Source organism: Artibeus jamaicensis, unplaced genomic scaffold (assembly GCF_021234435.1).
Source record: "Artibeus jamaicensis isolate MK-2021 breed Jamaican fruit bat unplaced genomic scaffold, CSHL_Jam_final scaffold_1964, whole genome shotgun sequence".
Lineage (NCBI taxonomy): Eukaryota > Metazoa > Chordata > Mammalia > Chiroptera > Phyllostomidae > Artibeus > Artibeus jamaicensis.
The window spans coordinates 52354498-52381914 of record NW_026522030.1 but is presented as its reverse complement, the minus strand read 5'-3'; the positions used below and the strand labels follow the sequence as shown (position 1 = coordinate 52381914).

At 42.1% G+C, this 27417-nt stretch overlaps 1 protein-coding gene across 3 annotated transcripts in view; it reads left to right on the top strand.

The window, feature by feature from the left end:
• The window catches only part of TTC39B (tetratricopeptide repeat domain 39B), a 228957-nt gene that overhangs the window by 77644 nt on the left and 123896 nt on the right, over nucleotides 1-27417 (top strand). Inside the window, exon 1 of one of the 3 annotated variants that reach the window (XM_037132054.2) lies at nucleotides 4597-4843. The exons of the other annotated variants lie outside the window; for them this stretch is intronic. Coding sequence (XP_036987949.2) covers nucleotides 4802-4843 — 42 coding nt within the window. The 5' untranslated portion in view covers nucleotides 4597-4801. Of the gene's footprint in view, nucleotides 1-4596; nucleotides 4844-27417 lie in introns of those variants that run through there. 3 annotated transcript variants of the gene reach the window in all.

Sequence of the window (27417 nt, the reverse complement as noted above, 5' to 3'; positions counted from 1 at the left end):
AAGAAAAGATCAAAACTACAGAAAAAGAACTACGTGAAATGGAGATAGCCAACGTACCAGATGCAGAGTTCAAAACACTGGTGATAAGGATGCTCAGAGATCTTACTGAATAGAGCAAATGCATAAGGGAATAAATGAAGGCTACACTAAGTGAAATGAAGAAAAATCCATAGGGAACTATCAGTCAAGGAAAGGAAGCCAAGGTTCAAATTGATGAATTGGAACATAAGGAAGAAATAAACTGTCAACCAGCACAGAATGTAGAAACAAGAATTAAAAAAAAAAGAATAAGAGAATAAGAAGATTCTGGGACACCTCCAAACATGCCAACATACGAATCACAGGGCTGCCAGAAGAAGAAGAGGAAGAGCAAGAAATCAAAAACCTATTTGAAAACATAATAAAGGAGAACTTCCCCAATCTAGCAAAGGAAATAGACTTTCAGGGAGTCCAGAAAGCTCAGAGAGTCCCCAAAAAGCTGGACCCAAGGAAGCACATACCAAGGTACATCATAATTACATTGCTCAAGATTAAAGATAAGGAGAGAATTTTAAAAGCAGCAAGAGAAAAGCAGAGAGTTACCTACAAAGGAGTTAGTATACTCTTATGGAGTCCCATAAGACTATCAGCTGATTTCTCGAAAGAAATTTTGTAGGCAAGAAGGGACTGGCAAGAAGTATTCAAAGTGATGAAAAGCAAGGGCCTACAACTGAGATTACTCTACCCAGCAAGCTCTCATTTAGAATGGAAGGGCAGGTAAAGTGTTTCCCAGACAAGGTAAAGCTAAAGGAGTTCATCATCACCAAGCCACAGGAAATGTTAAAGGGATTTATTGAAGAAAAAGAAGACGATCAAAACTGTGAACATTAAAGTGACAAGAAACTCACAACTATTGACAGCTGAATCTAAATAAGTAAAAACAAAAACAAACTAAGCAAACAACTAGAACAGGAACAGAATAATAGAAATGGACATCACATGGAGGGTTATCAGTGGGCGGGGGAAGAAGCAAGAATGGGGGAAAAGGTAAGGGAATAAGAAGCATAATTGGTAGATACAAAATAGACATGAGGATGTTAAGAATAGTATGGAGATGCCAAAGAACTTATATGCATGACCCATGGACATGAACTAAGGAGGGGATTACTGGAGGGAAGGGGTTACGGGGCAGAAAGGTACAAAGGGAGAAGAAATTGGGACAACTGTAATAGCATAATCAATAAAATATATTTAAAAAATAAAGATAGTCCTCACCCAAGGATATGCCTATTGATTTTAGAGAGAGGAAGGGAAAGAGAGGAAGAAGGAGAGAGAAGGAGAGAGGGAGGGAGAGAGAGAGAGACAGAGTAATCAATCCATTGCCTCCCATAGGGGCCCTTACTGGGGATTCAACCCACAACCTAGGTATGTGCCCTGACCAGGAATCGAAATCACAACCTTTTGGTTTATGGGATGATGCTCTAACCAGCTGAGGCATTCGGCTAAAGCTAGTTTTCCGCATTCAAGGCCTAAACAAAATGCTCTGTATATTGTGAACTTTTAAAATAATTTTATTCATTTACTCAATATCCATATATTAAATATCAATTATGTATTGGGCACTGTGGTTTTGTCGTAAACACAAACACAAGGTTTCTTCCTTCATGGAGCCTGCATTACAGAATGCACATGTGTGTGAGGCTGGGGTGTTGTTGAGGGAGCCAGACCATGAACAAGTGAATGAACAAGACAGTGTCAGATAGTGGTGAGTGCTATGAAGGCAGCAGGAGGACAAGAGCATGGGATTCAGAGGGAGGGGCTGTTTTAGAAGGGGAAGTTTTTGAGAAGTTAAGGCATGAATGTGAGACAAAGCCATTGACAAATACATGATTTACAATGAGCACCTATTTTATGGATATGAACATCTGAAAATTTTCATTTCTAAATGCAAATCCATTCTCTCTCCACTACACAAAATGATAAAAATGCAATGTTTATTTAAATCAGGTATCAACAAAAACCTTGCATTCATAACATGCTCAAGAATATTAAAGATTAGATTTCTGCAATATTAGATTTATTTGGAAACCCAACAGCTCCCAGTATGTGTGCCTTCAAAGTAAAAAAATTCAGACACAATTCTTGCTTAATCCCTGTGCTAGTCACTTTTGGGAGGTGGAATATTTGAGTAATCTACAATGTTTGTTATCAGTGAACTGGCAAGGGCAATTCTGTTATAAAAATGAATCCATCCTAATTTTTTTTTGAAAAAAAAAACTCTTTTATATTTGTGATTCATGATGCTCTAAAATCAAACATGTGCAGGAACAGAAAGTTTGGATTTTCCAGGAGCAAAGCAACTTTAAGTACACTAGAGCACATTTATCCATTCAGTGTTTATAACTGGCTTCCTCAGAAATATGAGTGTTGCTCATCTAGTGGTGTGAGTTTGAAACATACAGGGCTTCAGACTTGATCCCTGGTATTAAAAGAAATAACACATTGAACTTCATCTATAATAACAGATTTTTGGAAAGTGAGACTTGGTTCTCATTATAACATATGCATGACAGTAATTAGAGCCAAGCTCTTCTGTATCTCTTTGAAACTTGAAGAGTTGAAATTCATAAGTAAGGCAATAACAAAGCATATGGGGTAGGCAGAAGCCACCAATGAGATGGTTCCATATAAAAAAGATGTGATATTAATTTAAGAATGAATGAATTTTATAAAATGGAATCCTGCATGAGTAATAGAGAGTAGAATCTGGACCCAGACAGGAAATCTGGCCTCAAAGTAAAGTATAAGCAGGAGAGGCTGTGGGAAACCTTTCAGGGGTAGTGGAACCTTTCAGGGTAGTGGAATTAAATGATCTCTAGGTCCCTTCTAGCTCCATGTATCTGATTCTAAAAACACACAGACGGTGTGTTAACTGGTTTTAAAAAACGCTTTATTGAGATATAACATACATAACCACAAAATTCATCTAAGTATACAATTAATGATTGGTAGTAAACTCATGGAGTTGTGCAACCATCACTACTAACCCATATTTAAGGTTGTTTATTGGGTAGGGATGATTTTATTTTTCTAGTATAAAGGTACATAGTGACTCATTAAAATTGCAGATCAGTTGTAAAGGATGAAAAGATGACTCACTGGAAATGTGTGTTATAACATGTGCAGGCAGTTGCTCTGCTGAAACACAGAAAGAGAGGGAGGGTGCCTGGAGGAAGTGCAGCGTGGCGATTGCCAGCCACACCCTCGAGTCAGACTGCTGAAGTTCAGATTCTGGCATCCCGACTTGCTTAATATCTGTTTGAACTCAAGCAAGTTACATAAACTTGCTGAGTCTTGGTTTACTCATTTGTAAGTTGACAGTACCTACTTCATAGGGTTATGAAGGATAAATGAGATAATATAATATAATGCAAGGAGCTTAGCATATTCCTGACACATTGAAAGCACTCAGTAGATATTAGCTATTTTTATAATTATCACTTGATGAACATTGGTCTTTTATGAGCAGACACGAGAGAGCACACATTCTATAATTTTACTTATATGAGAAATTCTAGAAAAGGCAAACGATGGTGGCAGAAAGCAGATCAGTGGTTGCCAGAGGCCAGGGCCAGGGAACAGGAAATTGTTAGCAAAGAGGCACAGGGAAATTTTTGGGTTTTCTACATTATGACTGGAATGATGTTTTGTAAACATGTCATCCAAATACACACTTAAAATTGTTGAATTTTATGGTATGTAAAATAAAAGTGATACCCCCCGCCCCCCAATATATCTTTTAATCTACCAGTTGGATAGTTCGATTATTTTATGTTAGAAGCAAGAAACAATTTCTAAACTCAGGCAACTAGTATTTTTTGAGCACCCACTACATGCAGGGCACTGTTGTAGGTGCTGGGTGCACAGCTTTGAAATAGACGGCATCCCTACGCTCATTGGGCTTATAGTTTAAGCACAAATAATACACATATGTTTGTGGCTAAAAAGGAGTCAATGTGGGATGCTGGAGGAAAAGGTAGAGAATTATACTAAGTAGTATAATTACATGCCTTGGTTTTTCTTCTAGTTTTCAAACATACATAGAAGCAAACATAGCATCCTTATTTCTGAAGATGATGCCCCTGACAGACCTTGTTAGTGTCTGGGCAAGGTGATATCACAAAAGCCTCTAGGCGGTTGGTGACAGTGACAGGAGACACCCTGGCCACACCATTTGTGAGATGCAGTGTCCACCTGAGAGGGAAGACTGGCCTAAGCCCAAGAACAAGGCGAATGCTCCTTAGGCCTCAGGGGTAGCATGGCTTTGACCCTGGCCTTGTCGACCCGTCACTCTTCGCTCCAGGCGAGAAACAACCCCTCTGCAAATTGTTGGAAGCCGGTACCTTCAGGTAACATAACCAGCGAAGTCTCCAGGACGAGGTGACTCCGCCCACTGGATGACCCCGCCCACGTGGGGGACCCAAGCGGATGCGGGCCAAGGGCAGGGACTCGCTGCACGAACATGATTGGCTGAACCTGTCCGAATCTCGTGGGAGGGCGGGGCGAGGCCTGTGAGGGCGGAGCTTATGGCGAGGAGGGGCACCCGCGCCCCTTTGGGAAATGGATGCTCCGCCGTTCTGCGGACGCCAGGGGCGGGGAAAGCGCTTTTTAAGCTGCGCTCAGGCCCCGCCCGGGATCGGGCGGGAGGGCGGGGCCGTCCCCAGTCTCCCACACTGGCTCTGGTCTGAGCCCTGAACGGAGAAACGAGGTTGGCTTTAAGCTCCCTGCTCAGTTTTTGGGTAGCGGCAGGCGGAGGAGGAACATGGCGCTCGTAGACAACGGAGCAGAGTTGGAAGCGGACGAGGTACAGGACAGTGGGGAGCGCGGGCACTTCTCCTGGAGCCCAGTGGGGATGGCCAAGGTCCCGCCCCCCTTGGTCCGGTTTCGGACGAGCAGCCTCTCGCCTGGAGGGAGAGGCAAGGGCTGCGGGTGGGTGTACCTGCCCTTGGGAGGTCTGTTTGCGCCTGAGTGAGGAGGGTCTGCGCCGAGGTTCGGGTCGGGTCGCTAGCACCGTGGAGTTGTGGGGATGGAGGACACTACGTCTGGTCGGCGGGATGGGTGCGAGGGCGCGGTAGCGCGGGACCCGCAACACTGAGCTGTTCCGGGCCTTTCGGACGCCAGGCTTTTTGAGGTCAGATCCCGAAGTCCCGACACTGGCCATCCAGCGTCTATATAGTCCTGTCTTGAGCTGGGAGTCTCACCTTGTCTGCTCATTTCCTGGCGGGACTGAAAGGCTTACAGTCTGTGAGAGGAGGGGGACACCCAGGGGAGGAAGGAGCTCCAGGGGTGTCTGCAGGGGCTGGCAGGGCAGCGGCTGCCAGGGCAGCGGCTGTCGAGGGGCCAGAGCACGAGGGAACGGCAGTAGCCGCCTGGTGTCGGTCCTGTCCCTTCCGTCCACTGGGCCCGGGCCTTTCCCGAGCAGGTTCCCAGTGTCGGTGGTCTAGACAGAGAGAAGGCGCTCTGGGAAACGGCACCCTGTGGTCTCAGCACTGTGTAAGCAATTAGCTACTTCCTCCTCTGGCCGGCGTGCTGGAGTCTGGGCAGCCTCGGGCGGGCGCGCGGGACCTGTTGATTTATAGGCTTTTCTTTTCAGCACTTGGCAGCTCCGGAGAGACGCTCTCTTGAGCCTGAGGTTGAGGCCGGCGGCAGCACAGCAGTACAGCTGCTGGTGCTGCTGCTGCCATTTTACCTGACTTGAATTTTACAAGTCGCCGCCTGAGAGGCTTAGTTTCAAATGTTGCAATAGTGGAAGATCTGGAGAAGGCGTGTTAAGGTGTTAAGATTCCCATCCATTTCTTCGATGTGGGGAAACTCCTGACAATGAACACTATGTTTTAAATACAGCTCTTAAAATGAAAATAAAACAAAAACCGAACCTATAGCTCCTTTACACGACTGGTAGACGTGAGCAAAAGGGTGGTCCAGAACGTTCCTCACAGCTTGTGCCTTTCAGTGAAGGCACCAAGACCACAGACCAATGAACTAGAGCTTGCTCAACTGCATCTATTTATTGTCAAAACTTTTCAGCCACCTGTAAAAGCAAATGATGAAGTATTATTACATTTGTTGCTGTTTTCATCTGTGACGATCTTTATTTATAGCTTTAGGCTGTCTTTTTGGTATGTCACAGATCCAGCTGTTTTTCATTCCTTAGTTCTTTACTGTAAAAACAAGGTAGTAACACTTTTATGGTGCTTTGACCATACATTCACTCTAGTAGCCAAGGTTTTGATGGCTCCCCTTTGTGTATTGAGTTAAGTATCCACGTAACTGGCATGCAAGGCTCTGTAGAGTGTGGTCTCAATCTGATGTTCCAGCCTTTTCCCCAATTGCTTCTCCGTATAACCATTTAGTTTAATCAGTATTATGCCCATATTATAAATTAGGAGACAAGACCAGGAGTAGCTAGTAAATGTGGAGTGACATTTTGAATCCCTAGTCTGCTTGCTGGAAAAAAATTTCTACATTTAGGGATATATAATTGTCTAGACCAGGGTATTGTTGATAGAGAAAGGGGATACCATTAATAATTAACGCTTGGACAATAGGTGTAAACTGGGACTGTCCTGGGCATACTGAGACATATGGCCACCCTAGCTATGCCTTTGCTTGCAAGATGTACTGACAAACTGAGATGGATTAGCTAGGGAGAAAGGCTTTAACACTGTGAGGGAAGTTAGGTTTCAGAGTGGCAGAGTGCCTGGCACACAGATACTTGAGAATACATAATTTGTTGAATGAATGAATGACTGCAAAAGAAATGTTGCTTAATTATTCCTCAGTTTTTGCCATATCTTCAGTTCACTTTTTAAATTCCATAACTATTAGGTACCTATTACATGTTAGGCACTATACTGGTCCTAAGAGATGAGCCAAGTACAAGTACAAACATAATTTTTTGTTCATGCCAAATCTACGTTTGTCTCTCATGGTGCACCGTTTCCTTTGGTATAAGTTTCACAACATTTATGGAACATCTGCTCTGTGCTCAAACTTGGTAGGTGCCTTAGAAAGAGAACTCACAGTTTTGGCTCTCTAGGGTTCTCAGGATAGGGAGATATGACATATACAAGAACTTGAGAAAAGAGCTCAAGGTAAAGTAAGCAAGTTAGACTGGATATCCTTATAGACTGGGTACCCTTATTTGTAGAAAGTCCCTAACTTTCAGTGGGCTGAAGTGCCCTACACATGAGTGAAAAAGACTGAGCTCTTCAGCTTTAGTGGTTGTGGGAACTAAAGTAGCTTATTTCAACTGGGAAGTTTTTTAAACACTTAATTTGGTAATCTTTGTAGCTACTCTTTGATATTCCAAGGAAGTAAAAGGGTGCAGCTGGAAAAGTAGTAACCTAGGAATTAGGTGAATTGGGCTTCCAGGTCTTTCACTAATTTGCTTCATAGCCATTCATTCATGATGTGTGCAAACATCTATCTTATGTGCCCAACCTGGTGCCAGCCTGGAGACAACAGTGAACTAAGCAGACAGGTACCTCGTCCGTAACTGGTGACTGTGAGCAGGTCTTTCAATCTGTTAAGGGCTCTTTTAAGTTTCCTCATATGAAGGAATGTCTGGATGAGCCCTAATTGTTCTTCCAGCTCTAAAAATCTGCTTTTGGAGGGGAGGAGGACTCCTTTTTGGGAGAAGGGCTAATAATATGGGGATCCCTTTTTTCTCAATGTAACCAAAGAGATGATGGCAGTAGAGGAGCTCTCATGGTAGCTGTGGGATGTGGTGTTTTCTTAGATAAACTAGTGTTTTTTGTTGTTCTTTTCCAGGGGGGTAAATGTGAGACTACAGAGGTCAGGACTTAAAACCTCAAGGGTGGCAAAAATTGATTCTGGAGGGGGCAAAACATCTTAGATTTTACAGTGGTACTGTGGTCCTTCAAAGCTCGGTTAACAAAGTCATATTTCTTTCTTTCTTTTAAAGATTTTATTTATTTTACCTTCAGACAGAAGGAAAGAGAGGGAGAAAGAGAGGGAGAGAAACATCAGTGTGTGGCTGCCTCTTGAGCTCCCCCCACCGAGGACCTGGCCTGCAATCCAGGCATGTTGCTCTGACTGGGAATCAAACCAGCAACCCTTTGGTTCGCAGGCCAACACTCAATCCACTGAGCCACACCAGACAGGGCCACAGGGCAATCTTATTTCCTAACATTCAGATTTACCTCATTGGGTTTTCTTGGGAATTACACAAGCCACTTTGACATTAAGTTCATGAAAGGTATACAGAAATTATGCAAGGTCAACACTATGAACCTATTGCAAATTAATGACTGTGGCTAGAGGAACCATTAGTTGCTTGATTTTGAAGTTGTATCTCTCTTGGTGACCTCCTCATGCTTAGGGGCTACCATTACCTTTCTTTGTTGCTTATGTTTGGCCCTCTATGCTTTTGTGTGATTTGGGATTTGACAATTAAGTAAAACATAGTTTGTTTATATTTTATTATTTAATTCTGTTAAAATTATTCATTCCATCAACAGTTATGTCAGGAAGTACTAAAAAGAGACAGTATCTCAATGAATATCTGGCAACTAGTTAAGTTAAAAATTATTTTCTCACAGGAAAGAAGAGTGAATTTCATTAAGATAACTTTTAAGATAATTTTTAATTTTATCTTTTCTGGAAAAGTAAAAGTTTTGAATATCTTTAAAAATTTTGGTTTGGACTTCCGCCAAGATGGAGGCATACGTGGAGATGCCGTGCTTTCTCACACAACCAAGTTTAGAGACAACAAAATATTAGCAATGGAAAACACAGCCAGAACACAGAAAATTGAACTTTTCACAAGTCTGATAACAATGAATCCTTCAGCCGGACTGGTGCGAATAGACCAAAAATGGCCCCAGAAGATCTCAAAGCCCCAGAGCCCATAACTCTAAGCGATGAAGAAATAGTAAAACTTTCAGATGCACAGTTTAAAACACTGGTGATCAGGATGCTCACAGAACTGGTTGATTTTAGTGACAAATTAGAGGAACATATGAAAGCTAAACTAATTGAAATGAAGGGAATTGCACAGGAAACCAATAGTGATGAAAAGGAAACTGGGACTCAAATCAAGGGAGTGAACCAGAAGGAAGAAAATAATGGCCAAACAGGAAAATATGAAGAAACAAGAATTCAAAAAAATGAGGAGAGGCTTGGGAACCTCCAGGACATCTTTAAACATTTCAACATCTGAATTATAGGGGTACCAGAGGGGGGAAAGGAACAGCCACCAGTGGAAAACTTATTTGAACAAATAATAAAGGAGAATTTCCCCAATCCGGCAAAGGAAATAGACTTCCAGGAAATCCAGGAAGCTCAGAGAGTCCCAAAGAAGTTGGACTCAAGAAGGAACACACCAAGGCACATCATCATTACATTAGCCAAAATTAAAATGAAGGAGAGAATCCTAGAAGCAGCAAGAGATAAGGGGACAGTCACCTACAAAGGAGTTCCCATCAGACTGTCAGCAGATTTCTCAAAAGAGACCTTACAGGCAAGAAGGGGCTGGAAAGAGGTATTCCAAGTCATGAAATCCAAAGACCTACATCCAAGATTGCTCTATCCAGCAAAACTTTCATTTAGAATGGAAGGACAGATAAAGTGCTTCTCAGATAAGGTCAAATTCAAGGAGTTCATCATCACCAAGCCCTTATTATATGAAATGTTAAAGGGACTTACCTAAGAAAAAGAAGATAAAAAAGCTGAACAGTGAAAGGACAGCAAACTCACAGTTATTAACAACCACATCTAAAACAAAAGCAAACTAAAAGGACAGCTAGATCAGTAGTGGAAACATAAAAATGAAGATCTCATGGAGGGTTAGCAACAGGGGAGTGGGAGGAGGAGAAGAGGGGAGAAGGTACAGAAAATAAGTAGCATAGATGGTAGGTAGAAAATAGATGGGGGGAGGGCAAGAATAGTATGGGAAATATAGAATCTAAAGAACTTGAGACACATGGTCATAAACTAAAGGGGGGGAATGGTGGGGGTGGGGGGTGGAGGGGAATGAAGGGGGGAATAGAACAACTGTAATGGCATAATCAATAAAATAAAAATTAAAAAAAATTTTGGTTTCATTTGTATTAGGCAGAAATTGGTAATTTGTATATGTAAATTGATACATTACATTTTGTATTAAAATTCCACTAAAAGTTACTCAACTGTAGTTATAAAGTTAAATATAGCTTTAAAATTTGTAATTGAACTTAAAGTTTTTATTTAGTCATTCAAACCCATTATTGAACAAAAAGTATGAACTTGTACTGTACTTGCTCGTTTTTGTTTAAAGCACAGATATATCTCTGTGCCCTTGAAATTGCATAGGGGGGTGTAGTTAGGAAAAAATGTCTAAAAAGACTTCTTTGGGGTCAATAGTGAGAAAAAGTTGAGAAACGCTGGGTCAAGGAAGGAAATGGCTTATGTGACAACATGTTCCCATGGCCTGCTTTCTTGGCCCAGGGTTGTTTAGGTCTAATTCTGATTTAGAAACCTATTTCCTGGGAATTTTAGATGAAGTTTAGATCAGATTGATTGCTGTCACTTTTTAAGAATCGGCTTCATTCTTTTATTCCACCAGTGTTCCTTGAGCACTTCTTAGGTGCTGACAGTCTTTAGATGCTGGAAGAGCACCCTAAGGCGAGGCAGCATTATTGTCTTGGAGGAACACTCGTAGTAAAAGACACAGTTACACAAATCACTAGTCCTGTCTTTGGGCCAAGGTACGTCTTTACGTTTTACCCAGGAGGGCCGGCCATACAATTTATCATCAGAGCAGGATATGAGAGTAAATGGTGTGCTTTCAGTACTTACCCTAGGACAGCAGGTACAAATAGCGATGGTTGACCACCATAGTTTAGGGGCTGATGGTGTTTGAAGAACAGATGGTGTTTGAACTGGGGCTTGAACGTTGAGCAGGGTGGTGCTCGGAGGAGTGAGTGGGATTAAGGCTCAGGCCTGGGTGGAAGTGGAGATGGGCGGGAACGAGTGCACACCTGGGCTCCGTAGGGATTCAGCCGTGGGAAGGAGAGCTGGCGAGGCCAGTTTGGATCACGTGGCACGGCGTCTGGGATGTCATGTTAAGGGGTTTGCATCATAGCTCCTAAAAATGTGGGAATTTGGACTTTTTTCCTTTCAATTTAATCAAAGGTACTTTTTACTTGAGTATTATTTTGTATTAGTTTCAGATGTACAGCATAGTGGTTAGACATTCATATACTTTACAAAGTGGTTCCCTGATGTGTTTAGGGCTCACCTGGCACCATACATAGTTATTACAATATTATTGACTATATTTCTTGTGCTGTACTTTACATTCTTGTGATGGAGGTTTCTTAATGGGGGAAAATGTAATAGGTTATTTATTTTAGGAAGATAAATCTGGTGAACTTGATGCCATCAGACTGTGGAGGTGGCAACAGGAAGGGCAAGAGGCTGTCATAACAGTTAACGTGGGAGGCAGTCAGGCCTGAGGTGCAGCAGAGGCTGTGGGATTACAGAGGAGGCCTGAGCTGAGGGATTTCTCCATGAGAACACAGAGGAGGAATTGGCCTGGGTGCTGTTTGAGGGTGAAAGGCACCGGGCGGGTAGGAAGCAGGGAGGAGCTAGACGTGTAGAGGGTGGGACCAGACATCACGCAGAAGAAGCACAGCCTGTGGCTCACTGCCTCATGGAGGGAGCATGGCCATTTTTTATGAGTGGATGAAATCGAAAACGTGTTTGTAATCGGTTGTGCAGGTTAGGGAGAGAAAAAAAAATCAACTTACTGTCAACCTCAACTCCTGCTCAGGTTAACAAATAGGCAATTTTCCTGAAATGTTCAATCTTGAATCTTTTGAAATCCCATCTATTTTTGGAATGCTATTTTCTCAGTGAAAGCTGCCCACATTTCCCCCTTCCCTCCTTCCATACCTGGGAACCCCCTTCTTTCATTCAGGTCCAGTGGTGCATGTATGCTTCTCTGGGCAGGTATTACTTCTTCCTTGAGCCGGCTAGTTTACCTTCTTATCTTAGTTCCCTGCCCTTGGGTGCTGTTGCTAATTATCCACAATGTGAATATGATACTGAGAGTTTCTGTGAGGCTCTTGGTTTCCATCTAAGCCATCTGTTGACAGCTCCCTAGTCCAGTCCCAGTTGCCCCAGTGGCCATCTCAGGTGGGTCCCTGGAAGCCACTGAATGCTCCCTTCACAGAGGTTGAGTACCTGGGGACTCTGGGCACTTGTGAGGCTGCCAGGGGAGATTTTTCCTTTGTCATGCCCTTGTTGGCCCTCAGTGCTTCCCTCTGCGACCTGTGCTTTGTGGAAGTTGGTTGTGTGCTCAGAGCCACTCTGGCTGGTTGGCTGAATTGGTTTGGTCACAGCGCCTCTTCACAGTGATCTCCCAAGTGTTGATTGCCTGGCAGTTCATCATGCCATTGTTCATCTTAAGTTCTTTGTTTAAAGACTGTGGGTATTTAAAGACTGTGGGTATTTAAAGACCGTGGGTAGGCAGTAAATGTTTTTCTGCTGTGATCTGGGTACATGTCCCCTTGAGCGTATTGCTGATTATTCTGACATATACATAGGGCCTACATGTTTTAAAATATTTTAGTGAAATGATATATATTATATATATATATTTGTTGGGTCTGATTATAACTAGTGAGGAGAATTATTGATTTTAATGAATTTAATGTGTGAGATTTTGCGACAGGTCCTAGAGAGGCAAATATAGTTCTCATCCTAAGTTATGGTCTGAGTGGGGATGGGGGCAGATGTGTAGACAAATAGGAGTAACAGTCCCTGCAGGGGACCACTGAGGAGAGGGATGCAGGGGCGGTTGGGAGCACGGAGGAGGACATCGCACGGGGGGAGGATGGGGAGTCAGGGACGGTTTCCTGGAAGAGCTCTTTTTTTTTTTTTTTTAGAAATTTTTAATCATACAGGATAAGTAGAACTTAGAAAAGAGTTGGGCTTGGGGGAATTCTTCAAGTTTCTCTCAGCGAGAGGAACTAGCATAAGGTATGGAGGTGAGGGAGCACTTGTGACGGGTGTCAGGGAACCATACTGGACGGGTAGGAAGGGCCGTTCCATATCTTTCATGCCAAAACGTGGCTATCATGGTGTGTGTGGTTGAAGTTTAAGCTGAGGAGAAGTGTGGAGACATGCACAGTGTAGGTTGGTGGCTGTCCCTGGCAGTGTGCGTGGAGGCCGATTGGAGGGATTCTACACCAGAGGTGGAGAGGCACGTGGTTTCTGGTGTTTTGTTTGTCCAGTGACCGTTAACAGCCCACCCAAGGCCCACTACATGTGAGGGCACCTTAAGTACTGGGATAACACAATAGGTGACGTATGGTTTTGACCCCCCGGAGCAGACAGTCAGGAATCCTGAAGTGTAGGAGAGGGTCCAGAGACAGCGTAAGCAGGCCTGGTATGCTTAGAAGAAAAGAGCTTTCACAGGGCTGCCACTGATGTGACATGTTGAGGGCATGCCCCTGCCCAGGGCAGGACTTGGTTTGCAGCTGTCCAGCTGTGTGACTTAACCTGTGTGGGCCTTGGTTTTCTCGTAGGTAACACAAAGGAATTGATACTAATCTGTTTCTGAAGTTCTTCTCACCTTTGACATCTGTGATCAAGCAGGTGACATTTGATCTGGACTTGAGGGGTGGAATTTCAGCAGGCCACGAGGGAGCAGATCACACCTTCATTCCGGGAGGTGGAGGCAGCAGCAGAGGAAACATGCTCAGGTGTGGACGAAGCGTGAAGGAGGCTGTTGTGCTGGAGTGGAGTGTGTGAGAGTTGGGGGGTTGAGGCAGGAGAGCCATGCTGTGTGTGTTCCAGCCGGTTTCAGTAGACCTTGAACCCTTAGTTAAGGAGGTTTTTTTTTTTTTTGACAGTAGAGAACCAACCACATGTATATTTCCATATTTGTGGAATATTTTCCCATTTCTTTCTCTTTCTCTCCCTCCCCCTCCCCCCCTTATTTTGATAAAGGAAGCAATGATGGTCACATTTCTTGGTTTCACTTTCTCCTTTCCCAGCCCCATTTCCAAAGAACAGATTTAAACTAATGACTGTACACTGCAGTGCATTGGATAAGAAGACAGATGAGTCAGACATGTTTGTATAATTCCATAGGCTTATGTTTTATCACATAGACTTTTCCCTTCGCTAAGTTCTGAAATACAGAAACACCCTGACCCACTGGCACTCTGGTGTGATCAGCAGGAGCAGGCTGGGTTTCTTGGACGTGCTCCTCAGTCCTTTCTCATTTCCTGCTTCCTTAGAATACTTTCTCCTAGAGTTTTGGGGGTTCCTGGGCTTTTCTCTGCTCACGAGTCACAGTCCTTTCACTTAGAACGAGAGGGAATGAAGCCTGACTCCAGAACCTCCTCTCAGAAGCTCTCCTGTGTCATCATGTGTGCAAAATCAATGACCAAGTATTTGTTGGCCAAGAACAGACCCATGATGGAGCACAGTTCAGCTTCTGAGGAGTGGCCAGCGTGGGTTCAGATCCTGGCTTCTCATTTACTGTGTGACCTCTGGCATATTATTTAACTATTTTAATACTCTTCATTTATAAAATGGGAATATTGGTGATGAGGATGAAATAAGATTCTATTTTACAAAGCACCTGGCACATAGAAGTATTCTTAAAAGCCTCTTCTCTTTTTCTTTATGCTTCACATTAAGGTATTGCTGTTACTCTTATGGGTTTGTTGGAGAATGTGCCACAGATGTTTTGGTGTATCCAGATATAGTTTAACCTTATTTTTGCAGTCAGTTGAGAAGAAAGTTCTGCAGAAGTGCACATCCTGGAATCAGGAAGTGATGGGCCCAAGGTCACTCAGCTCACCCAAGCACAGAGTCAGGGTTATCGGCCAAGTGCGCTAAATCTACATACAGTGCCCTTTTCACTGGGTCAGGGGGCTGTGCTTCTCAGGAAGGCCAAAGGTAGCCAGCACACCTCCTGCCTGTTTTCGTCAGTTAGGTTGTGTTGGAACACAGCCGGGCCCGTTCATTTCGGTGTTGCTTACGGCTGCTTTTGCACTGCAGTGGCAGCGTCGAGCAGTGGGGACACAGATGTATGACCTACGTGGTCTGAACAGTTATTGATCCTTCATGGAAAAAGTTTGCTGACCCATGTACTAGGTGATTTCTAGGGTTATATGTGTAGGTTTGTTTATAAAGTGTGTTAAGCCTTATGAATTAAACTAGTTTTTTCTTTCATGCTCATATAAGTATCAAAAACTGAGAAAATATAAATCCATGTGGCACATTCAGTGAATGGTATCATACAAGTGCTGTGGTCAGATGTATATACTGCTCCTTCATATATAACCTTGGATAAATTAATAATCTCTTAAGCTTTAGTTTCTTCATCTGTAATTGGAGGTACTAAAACCTTCTTCTGAGGGTTATGGTGAATGAAGGTTAAAGCCCTATAACGTGTTTAGTGTGTGGAGTGCAAATGTTGGCTCTTAGCACTGTTATTGAGGATGTAGGATGTTGATGGTTGACAATAAAGGGACTTCTCAGGCTACCCTCAGCCTCCAGCTGGGGCAGTTCTGCAAATTTAGTGTTCTTATACCTTTCCCTCTCTGAAGGAAGAGGGGCAACCACTTACCACCACAAGAGTTGTAAACCTGGGCTCATAGGGCCATCTGCTTAAGCAGAGTAGTGTTGGTATTGGTCAGCAATGGAAGTGGCAGTGCCATTAATTTTTTTAGAACGGCTTTTGCCCACCAACACATAAATAGTATGTACGGTAACTTCTGGTTTCTCCAGATGTTTTGATGTCTGGTTTTGATGTGTGGAAACTTCCCCTTTTTAATAGTAGTGGATGTCATAATTGTTTTTACAGTTTTTCCTGAGTACCTAGATGTTAGTTGGAGAATTTGACCTGTAAAAGGCAGGTTTGTTTTCAGTTACTTAGTGTAAGAGTTCAAAAGGTAAAGGAGACGACAAGGCCTGTGCTTGCCTGGGCCCTGGAGGAGGCTCTGGGGTTCTTGTTCTGCCCCAGAGCACTGCGCTATGCCAGAAAGAGCACTGCTCTTTCTAAAGTCCATTCTCACCTTGCTGCTTAAAAACCTGTTCACAGCCTTTGAGGTACTATACTATACTCACATGCTAGAATGGCACATAAGGCGTTGCTCTGGATCTAGCTCAGTGGTTCTCAGACGTTGGTGAACATAGAGAGCTGGGTTAGGGGGATGGGTGGCTTATTAAGATGTATGTTCCTAGGTCCCACCACAAGCCATTCCTGTTCAGTAGGTCTGGCGCGGCTCCCAGGAGTTTGCATTCCTCACGTGATCTTTAGCATCAGCCGTGCCGAAGTGCTGTAGATCCCATTTATACCTTTCCTCTCAAAAGGTCAGTCCTTGCTCACTTCCCAGCTTTTCCACGTGCTGTTCCCTTTCTTGGCCAGTTCTCTTTAGCATTTAAGACCGCCCTTGGGTACCACTCCTCCTCCAGCCTTTCCAGATATTCGTTCCTTTCTTCCCTCTCTTGCAGGTGCTCAATAACTATTTGACATTCTTGGCTGCCTGAAAGGAGAAATATTTCTCTTTTGGCATATGTGCCACAGTACCCTGCAGGGATGGGATGTAGGCGCCCTGGTGTTCCAAAAGGAAAGGGTGGTGGCCTTTTCCCCCATAGAAAGCAGCCAAAGAATTCCCTTTAGTGCTTTCTAACAGTGTGATATTTCTACCCTCTCAACAAGAAAGAATTTACCTCTAAAATCTATTAGCATTCTGTCAGTATACTTAAGCAAAGCTTTATGAGGTGTAATTTACATGCCATAAATTCACTCCTTTTAAATGTACAATTCAGTGATTTTTAGTAAATTTATGGAGTCGTGCAGCCATCAGTACAGTCAGTTTAAGAGCATTGTCATCACCCATTAAGATTCCTTCTGCCCATTTGCTTGTACCTCAATATACTCTCACACTTAATTGAAAAATTAATTTACGATCTTACTGTGGGGATAAAGCAAAAGTGTTAGGTATCAAAAAGCAAGGCTGGAGAGCAGGGTGCATTTGGGTCATTGCTTGACTGGGCTCCCCCACTGTGCCATCGTCAGAAGAGAGGCTTGAGGGCTACACGAATTACCCGCTGAAATGAATAATTTGACCCATTTGCAATAAAGGAGATGTGTAGAATGCATAGATGATGGTTTCCCCTGATTTTTCTAGTTCATCCCCCAAGGCAGTGGCTGTTTATCTGATGTTTAGCGTCTTGCTAGAAAGATAAACAGGCAATTGCATTTCTAAGCCATTAACAGTTGAATAAAAGGGGCTGTCACCATAGCTAAAGTCTCAAGGAGGATAAGGAGTTCAACAAGATTAGCCTCTTATCAGGCACCCCTGAATTTCACGTTTGCCATGTCTGTGCCTAGGAAGGCGTGTTGGAGAGAGGAAAGAACTTGAAGGTGGGCTTGTAGGTTAGCAGACATGGTTTAGGTTTGCCACTTGCTAGCAGTGTGACCTTGAACAAGTTATTTAATTTCTCTGTGAACTTCATCTCTCATCAATCAAATAGGGATTCTGATGCCCACCTCATAGAGTCCCTGTGTGTAGCCCCGGCACCTGGTCCCTGCCATACTATACTTAGTTGCAGCCATTAATTTGAGTAGCAACTATGTTTAGATTTTGCTTTTTATCAGTACATTTTGATGGCTAGAGTTTTACAGGGCAGGAAAGAGTCATGGTAAGAGTGTATCAAATACTGCAACTAGCTATATTGAACATCTGATATTAAATATTCATTTGCTGATACTAATTAAGGTCTAATTTGGGGAGGGAAGGTTTTGTTTTAAAGATATAAACAGTGGTAGGTGTTCTTAGGGAGAACTGGTGCAAGACAAGCAACCACTGGCAGGGCCCTTGGAGCCCTAGTTCCCTGACCTGCAGAGGGTGGGAGAGATGATCTATGCAGTCTAGCTGGGGAGCATTTGCAAAAGGAGCATGATTATAATTTATGCATATGCACAATGCTTTTAGAAGCCTGCAGTATTCACATCTAACAATTTGCTTATTTAATAGTAACGACATTTGGTATTCTTTCAAAATACGGAAGTTGAGATTCATGGACTTCTGATTTCATAAATACTAGGGATGGCTTTACTAGGGTGTGAGTCTCCACAAGTCTAATCATATTGCTAATTGTATTTGAAATTTAGAAAGTAAAAGCTACTAGCTTAGAAACAATTTTTTTTTCTTAAAACTTACCTGCTTTTACTTCCCTTTGTGGTTTATGGTGGAGGAAGTTACATTTTAACTTAAATGAGAGTCTCCTTTTTGATGTATACAAGCCCTGTCTGAGTCAGAACTTCAGGTTTGCTCGTCTGGGGAAGCAGGTTTCACTTGACAATAGATTAGGCTCTGCTGAGGGACATGTGAGTGCTTAAGTGAATTCCTATCTCTGTTAAAGACTGGAACGCATTACAGTTCAATTACAGCAACTTGGGGACAATTGTCCTTCCCATAATTATTTCAAGAGCAAACACTAGCATTTTGGGGAAATAATTTAAAACAGCATTGCTCAACAAAAAAGAGCTCTCCCCTTGCCTCATTCTTGATTTTTCCCTTTCTGTTCCCCTCAAATAATCTTTTTTTTAGGGGGGGGGCTCCTCATCTGTCATCAGCTAGTCTTGTTGAAACTCCCTGCAGAACATGGCTTTTTACTGCATCCGGTTTTCTTCTGTCCATCTCCAGTACCAGCTCCACAACCCACAAAGCGCCTTCTCATTCTCCCGGTGCTGGGCGACTACCCTAACTGGCCGGCCAGCTCCCCTCGGCCTTCTGCAGTCCACTCTTCATTCTATAGCCCAAGTGCTCCAGTGCAGACATCCAACAGGGAATCCCCCTGCTTAACACTGGTTAGTGGCTTTCTGTAACATTTAGAATAAAACCCACACTCCTTCCTGTGGGCTACGTGGTCTGGCTTTTTCCCTGCTTCTCCAGTGCACCTCCTGCCCTTCCCCCACTCGGTGCCTCTGCTGTAGCCACCCAGCTGGCGGCAGATTTCTTGAACAAGCCCAGCTCCTTCCCACCACACAGCTCCTGCACAGCTCTTTCCCAGTCCGGCAGGCTTCACCAGCCCTTCACATGACTGGCTCTTTCTCAACTTTCCGTCCTCACTTGAAAGATCAGGTTCCAAGTCGGCTACCCTCAGGTTCCATCTTCAAAGCAGCCTCTCTCTTTCTCTATTACACATCCTGTTTATTTCCTCTTAGATGTGATCACACTCTATATTATTTTGTTTGTTTTTTCTCTGTCATCCGTCTCACTACATCAGGTTTCAGTGCAGGAAGCTGAAACTGCTGTAGGTAGTTTAAATCAGCAGAGTTTAAGAAGGGAATTAGGTGTTTACAAAGATGCATGGAGAGGCTGAAGGAGTGGTTCTAGGCTGGACCTCCAGGGATGACCCTCAGTCCCACCAAGAACTGACCCACTAGGGGAAGTGCTCATATTCTGTGGCTGGTGATTCTAGAAATGAGAGTTCACAGCCCTTTGCAGTAGCCGTGATTCAGGGATCCGGAAGCTGCAGTGTTTTGTGTGCAGGAAGCTGGAGAATGGATGCTGGGGCGCTGCTGTTGAAACAGCCCCAGTTCCTCAGCCTTGCTCGATGGCAAGAAGAGTCAGAAAGGGGCACGAAAATGACCTCAGCCTTTTGGATCTTGCACAAGTGTATCTCAAAGGGTGTAACTTAATTCTCACCCAGGGTCAACTCACTTCCTCCATAGCCGCAAATCTGTTAGGCTCAGGATGTCCCGTCTGTGAATTATGCTGAAGTTCTCAAATTTCTTTTGTGACTGAGCAGAACTCTAGTACAATTGACTTTTTTGTTGTCTCTAGATATTTCTGCTTTTTAGTGTTGGCAGTTCTTCATTTTCACTATGTTCTCATTTTAATTAAGGCCATTGTATAATGCATACAGATAGGTGGATCAGGTTTGTAAGTCAGTGACTCCGTATCTCAGTTTTCATTGGGGGAATCAGAAAAATAATTGAGTCTCATTGCTGAAGTTTAGATATACCTTAACCTTGTAAGATTCTTTGCCAAACAGAATTTTCATAGTAAGCAAGTTCTATTATTAGAATTTGCTCAGCGGGATAAACAGTGAGAAATTTTAAAGTGGTCCAGGCCAAATTTGTGACCATTTGAGCATGAAAATAATCAAGGGCAGTAATATAGATCATTTAAAAAAAATAAGAATCCTTGAAATCCACATTGACAAGATAACTGGATGGATAAATGGGGGAGATGGGAGTGCTTTCACTTCCTGTAGAATGCCAGAGGCGGCCAGGTGAGGGTGGAGGGAGTGCTGGTGTTGGAAGGTGGGGCTTCAGCTGTCAGTGAAGACCTAGTCAGGCGGCCATTGCCAGAGGTGCTGGTTCTAGGGTAGCTGGGGTGAGGAGCGTGATATTTTCCAGGTCTTTCACTATCTCACCACAGAGTCCTTATTACTTGGAAGATGAAAATAGTAACTATGAAGTGGAGAAGTTGGATAACACTTTGACCAGGTAATCAAAGTGAACATTATCCAGGGGGGTCAGGTGAACGTTTCTGCTTCCAGATGCAAATGACCCGACAAGGACACAGTGCCCTTTCTATAGTAGTATAACCTGAGTATCTAATCATGAAGAAACAATGGAGAAACTTTAATTAAAGAAGCTTCTATTTTTAAAAGGAGAAGAGGGCTGTTTCCCCCCCCCCCCCAAATGTCAGTGTCATTAAAGACAATGGCTGTGGGAAAGTTCCAGATTAAAGGAGGCCAGGGAGACATGACAGCTAAATGCAGTATTGGACCAGAGGCTGGCTCCTGAGCTGCGGGGGAAGTGCTCTAAGGAAAAGTTGTTGGGCTAATAGACAACATTGGAGTATGGCTAGTAGTGTAAAGTGGTTGCATTTCCTGAAGTGGATAACTGTGCTTCGGTTATATGAGAGAATAATACCCTTATTTTTAGGAAACACATGCTGAAGTATTTAGCGATAAAGGGCCACAATACTGTAATTTACTCTCCAGTAGTTCAGAAGAAAATATTACCAAACTAGGTACATGGAGAAGAGTAAGAGAGATGGGAAGGGAGAGGAAAGAGCGGATTCTAAAGCAAATGGGCCAAAATGTTAACAATAGATGAATCTGGGTAAATGACATATGGGTGTTCTTTGTACTGTTCGTATTCTGGTAACTTTTCTTTAAGGTCGAAATTATTTCTAAGTGAAAAGATTTTTTTTAAGAGATGTTTTTCTTTTAAGTTTTACTAACAAACTGAAAGTGCTCTTTACTTATATGGGACGTGAAAGGGTTTGGGTGATAAATAAATGTAGTTGAAATGTCAGCTTCCTTACTGTTCTTGAGGTGTATTTTACCTGCTCTTCTTGAAGTAATCTTTAAGCTTTTTATATTGTTCAAATGGTTCATTCTTTTTTGAACAGCATTAAACGAGTCATACATAAAAGCATTATTGTGGTAAAAGATTTAAATCATTCAGAAGCCTAAATGATCTTTTTCTTCACCATTTCCTTCTTCCCCCTCCTCAGAAGAAATCAGCATGAAGAGTTTTTATTAACATAAATGGGGCCCTGGCTGGTTTAGCTCAGTGGATTGAGCCTGCAAAAGAAACAACCGCGGTTCGATTCCCAGTCAGGGCACATGCCTGGGTTGCAGGCCAGCTCCCAGCAGGGGACACACGAGAGGCAACCACACATTGATGTTTCTCTCCCTCTCTCCTTCCCTTCCCCTCTAAAGATAAATAAATAAAATCTTTAAAAAAATGGTTAAAATAAATGGGATCTTAGATCACATATCCTCTGCAGGACTAGGTTTTTCATTGAACATATCTTACAGATGTTTCAACTATGTGCTTTATTCTTTTTGTAATGACTGAAGACAATTGGGTAATATAGTTGTACAATAATTTATTTAACTACTATTGAAGTTCATTTGTGTAGTTTCTGATTTTTTACCCAGTATAATATGTACTATAATAGATTGATCCTTGTGCATGTGCATAAATATTTTATAGTGTGGTATCCTAGAAGTAGTATCGCTGTGTAAATGTGTATAGTACATCAGTTTTCTTCTAGATGATGCCAGACTGACTTCTGAATAGACTGAGGTAACGGCTTATGTTCACTTTCCAGCATCTCTGCCAACTATGGATATATTATCAGTCTTGTAAATTTTTGCTGATCCCATGGACAATATATTATCACTTTTTTGAGTGTACATTCCTAAGTATATTAGCTGTTAGATTTCTTTTTGTTACACTGTTTCTTTACACCCTTTTGCTGTTCTTTTTGGTGGTTTGTCTATTTGTTATTGACCTGTAGGGTTCTTTCTATATTATGGATAATAATTTTCTGCCTGTTAAGGTGCATCAGTGTATTTCTGGATCTATCCATTTGTTATTCATTTTTCAAGTAGCATTGTCGCTGCAGCTGCCATGTATAGGCACTGTTTTTGGTGCTCATGGATGTGCCTAGTGGAGCCTGTGGCCTGGTGGGAGGACAGACACTGAGGAAATAACCACACACCTAATTTTGTGATTATGGTTGAGACATATGGTGTGAAGAGAAGTCAGAGTATTACTATAGTTCTGGCTCAGTTTGATGATGTTTATTTTGTCAAATAGCTCAGTTTGTTGAATTTACAAAATTTGTTTCTCAAAATCGGTTTTAAAGATTTTAATGAAAATGAATATAAATTACAGATTTGTGAAGTGGAACACAAATTTGAACTTCTTTTGGTTCAAATATTGATTCTGCACTTGTACTTTGTGATTTTGGGTAAGTTACTTCTCTGTGTCCTAGTTTCACTGTTTGTAACTGGGGATCACTTAGGAAGGTTAGTATGAAGAGCAGATGAGTCAATATCTGTAAGTGTGGGTAGTAAAGTACCTGGCACATACGAGTGCTATAGAGTGTTAGCCATTATTATGGTATCATGGGCCTCTGCGTTTTTAATACCTCATATTTGTTTTTTAATGTTTATGTTTCCCAAATTCTTTTAAAAACCAGCTTTATTGAGGCTTAATTTACATACAGTAAAATGCATCCACGTTAAGTGTACAGGTTGTTTCACAAATGTGTATCCCCATTTAACCACCACTGTAATAAAGACGTGGAACATTTGCTTCAGCCCCAAAGTGGCCTGGCAGCTGCCTGCTGTCACTGCAGGTTCTTTTGAATGCATTTATTTTTACCAGAATTTTAGTATTCATCTTTTAGAATATTTAGATTTTTAAACTTATTTTTTATTTTTTAATGTATAATGTCTATTAAGTTTGAGATTCTAATTATATGATTTATTTTACTAATCCCTTGTGGCAGCCTTTTTTTTCCTGCTGGTGTTGAATGTTTCCATGTTTAATTTGCTTCTTGTTAGAAACCAGATATCAGTGTTTCACTTATTATGGGATTGCTGAGTTACTTTGTCTTACAGTATAAGGTTTATTCCTCTGAATAATATAAATGTATAGGTAGACATTTAGCTTCATGCTAAAAACATCTTGCTGTTGAGGAGGAATGTTGGTGGGAGTGGAAGAAAATTAGTGTTGACAGTCATGAGTATATGAAAGTTACAGCTTTTTCTCTCTTAGACTGACCGCCTCCAGAGAAGAGATTACAGTTCTCGGCCGCTCTGCTCTGCCAGGACCTATAATGCTTATGAGGGCAGGTACTCTGGGAGGGAAAGCACGATCTGAGTGGTCCAATATTTGGACATACAACTTCTCCCGGAAGTGATAACTATGAGAGTTGATGTGATTGAGTACTTACTGTAGACCAGTCAGTCACCACGGCAAACCCTGCATATACTTCATTTAATTCTTTCAACCCCACGAGTTGGGTATTATTGTTGTCCTTTTTTTTTTACAATAATGAGTATGAGTCAGAGATGTTAAGTGACATACCCAAGGCCAGATACAGTTAATAAGTGATGGAGCTGATGGTGGGACTCTACACCCATTTTCTTAGCATTATTTCACCCTTCAATTTAAAGATTGAGGGCAGTGTATTTAAAAAAATAAGTTCCTATTTTATAGATTATTCACATATGTTTCTCTATTCTCAAAATATCCAGTTGGATTAGGGAAGAAAATTTAATGTTCTATGCATTTGTGCAAAGGTGGGCAAACTTTTCACGTAAAAGGCCAGTTGCAACTACACCTTTCTGCAGTTGTAGCAGGAAAGCAGCGATGGACGACATTTGAGTGTTGAGTGTGACAGTGTTCCAGTAAAACTTTATTTACAAATACAGGCAGCAGGCTGGATGTGGGCCATGGGTTGTAGCTTGCCGACCTCTGCGGTGGTGGACCAATCTGTTTCGGGACTGGGGGTGTGGCAGCCGGGGAGCCAGAGAGCCACGCCTTATGCTGTGACTACCACCCCGCTTTCTCCAGGCTGCAGCCCCGAGTGCTCACCCATGCCTTTAGGAGATTTCAGTCTTAATAATAAAAATGATAATTATGAATGTTTTGTACTTGTGGCTTTGTTTTATGTGCTTTTCATGTGTCATTTCATCCGTGGACATGTCTCTGAGGTGAAGAACTGAGGCACAAAGAAGAAAAATAGCCTAAGATCACAAAGCTAGTGAGGGACGAAGCTGGAATTTGAACCCAGGCAGGCCGATTCTGAGCATGTGAGCTCAAGTCCTCTCCCCTTGTCTTTCCTGCATTGAGGGCTTTCTCAGTTTGAGGTCACCTTTGTATGTAGCCTTAGTGTTCAGGAACCGCTTCTTCCAAGTACTCATATAAGGGACAAGATTCTGTATTCTCTTTTAAAGACATTTACCTTGGAGCAGAGCTACAAGTAAGGGAATGCTGACTCTGCCAATTTCTGTGATAGCTGGAAAGTTTGAGGATCAAACAGGATTATGCAAGAGGTTTCTTTTTGCTCTTCCATAGACTGCGCTGGAGCCTTTAGCTTTTGAACCACTTTAGTGATAACAAAAGAAATTGCTTGTTAGTTGTGTCAACACTATGCCGGGCATTAAATATATTACCTCATTTATACTTTACAACAATGCAGTGAATTAAGGGGTATTATTCCCGTTGTACAGTTGGGAAAACTGAGGTCCGTCCGTGGGATGGTGGATAACTTAATTGAATCTTTATGAGTCTTAGTTTCTTTATTTAGACATAACAGTAGTCTAACTTTATAGGGTCGTTAGGAAGATTAAGTGAGTTAATGAATGTTAAGAATTCAGAGCAGTTTTTGGCACTCTTGTGTTACTAGTTATTATTTATTTATTAATTATTATTATTATTATTAGAACAGAGTACTAGTAGTAGTAGTAGTAGTAGTAGTAGAGGTGAAACGCTCGCTTTTTATGATTATTTGTGAATTAGAAATAAGCATCACTGGTCAGAATGGCCGTCATAAACAAAGCAACAAACAACAAGTGCTGAAGAGGTTGTGAAGAAGAGGGGAGGGACCCTAGTGCACTGTGGTGGGATTGCAGACTGGGACAACCACTATGGAAAACAGTATGGAATTCTCTCAGAAAAGTAAAAATAGATCTGCCTTTTGACCCAGCAATTCCACTGCTAATGCTATACCCTAAGAACCCCGAAACACCAATCCAAAAGAACCTATGCACACCAATGTCATAGCAGCACAATTTACAATAGCCAAGTGCTGGAAGCAACCTAAGTGCCCATCAGTAAATGAATGGATCCAAAAACTATGGTACATTTACACAATGGAATTCTATGCAGCAGAAAGAAAGAAGGAGCTCCTACCCTTTGCAACAGCATGGATGGAACTGGAAAGCATTATGCTGAGTGAAATAAGCCCAGGCGGTGAAAGACAAATACATTCGATCTCACCTTTAACAGGAACCTAAATAACAAAACAAACGAACAAAATATAACCAAAGACACTGAAATAGAGAACAGGCTGACAGTGTCCAGAGGGGAGAGGGGAGGGAATTTCAGGGGAAAAGGAGAAGGATTCACAGGAACAAGTATAAAGGACACATGGACAAAAACTAAGGGGGTTGGAAATGGGAGGGAGGGGAGAAGGCTGGGTGGGTGGGCTGGGATGGGAGTAAAAGACAGAAAACTACTTGAACAAAAACTAAAATAAAAAAAAAGAAATAAGCATCTAAGTGTCCAACAGAGTGCCTGAGTGTTAATAAATGGAACCTGTGGCTGTTTATTCATAGGAAGAAGCTGTAAACTCTGTTCATTTTAATTTTAAAATGTCTTTACTAGTGATGGTTTCCAAAAACACACAGTTTAAAACAGTCTCTTGGTTCTGTTGGTTGCTGTTTGTTTTGTGTAAAATTATTCTGCAGAAATGGTATGCCCTACATACACTCTGTTAATGACAGATTACGTAGGGTCGGCACTCGGGTACAGAAGTGCTTGACATATTAAGTGATTGCCAAGGTTCACTTTATAACCACAGAAATAGTAGCACTGGAATATGTACAGGGGAATAAAATAATTTGCTCACTTACATTAAACAAATATAATAATACATAGTTGGAAAAATCTTGTTTTGTAAGTCCTCTTTATTGCAGCCGTACATCCCTATACACATTTTATGTTTGTACATATCCATTCCTCTATGAGGTTCTATCCAAAACCATTTGTACTCTGTTTTGATGACAGTTTAAAGTATGTGTTCAGTGTTACTTTTGACTATAAGATTTTCCTCCTAAGTGTTGACCTCAGAACTTAATCCTTGCCTTAAGTTGAAACTCAACTCCATATTTATAACAAAATGCAGGAAGGGCAGTTTTCTTCTTTTTCATAAAGTTAATTATTTCATTTTTAAAACACATGAATCTATATGTTAGTAGAAACTAAAGCAGAACTGTCTTAGTTACTGTTTTTTTTTTGTGAGAGTGACATTTCGTGGTTTCTTTTTAATTCTCAGGTTCCTCTGTGCTGGGCTAGAAGTTGTTGCAACTTCCAGAGAAGCACTTTGTGAACTGCTTTGCTTGGTACTTAACACACTAGCTAACTGATGAGGATTGAGTTGGTACCATTGCTATGGCTCTAAATCTGAATAGTTCGTTAGTCCCTCTGAATGTGAGCTTTTCTGAGGGACTTACTATAGCATGTGTGATGGACAGCTTCCTTGTCCGGGAGGATTTCTGTTTAATTCAGAGAATTTAGGATTTGGAGTAAGTGATGGTATTTACGCCAACCCGTCTGCTTTCCCCGTAAAGAGGCTGCGTCCCTGAGCCAGGCCCCTCTGCCCCCCACTGAGCTGAGGACCTGGGCTCAGCGCCCCTAAGTTGTGTTTATCATGCTGGGTAGCCCACTGAGTAGGGCCGGAAAGGCATTAAAGAATCAGAAGTGAAGGCATTTAATAATAGGAGAAGGAAAGGCAGTTAACATTTTCAAGTGCCCATTTGTTATAAATACTCCCACATTTGGCCTCTTTTCTCTTT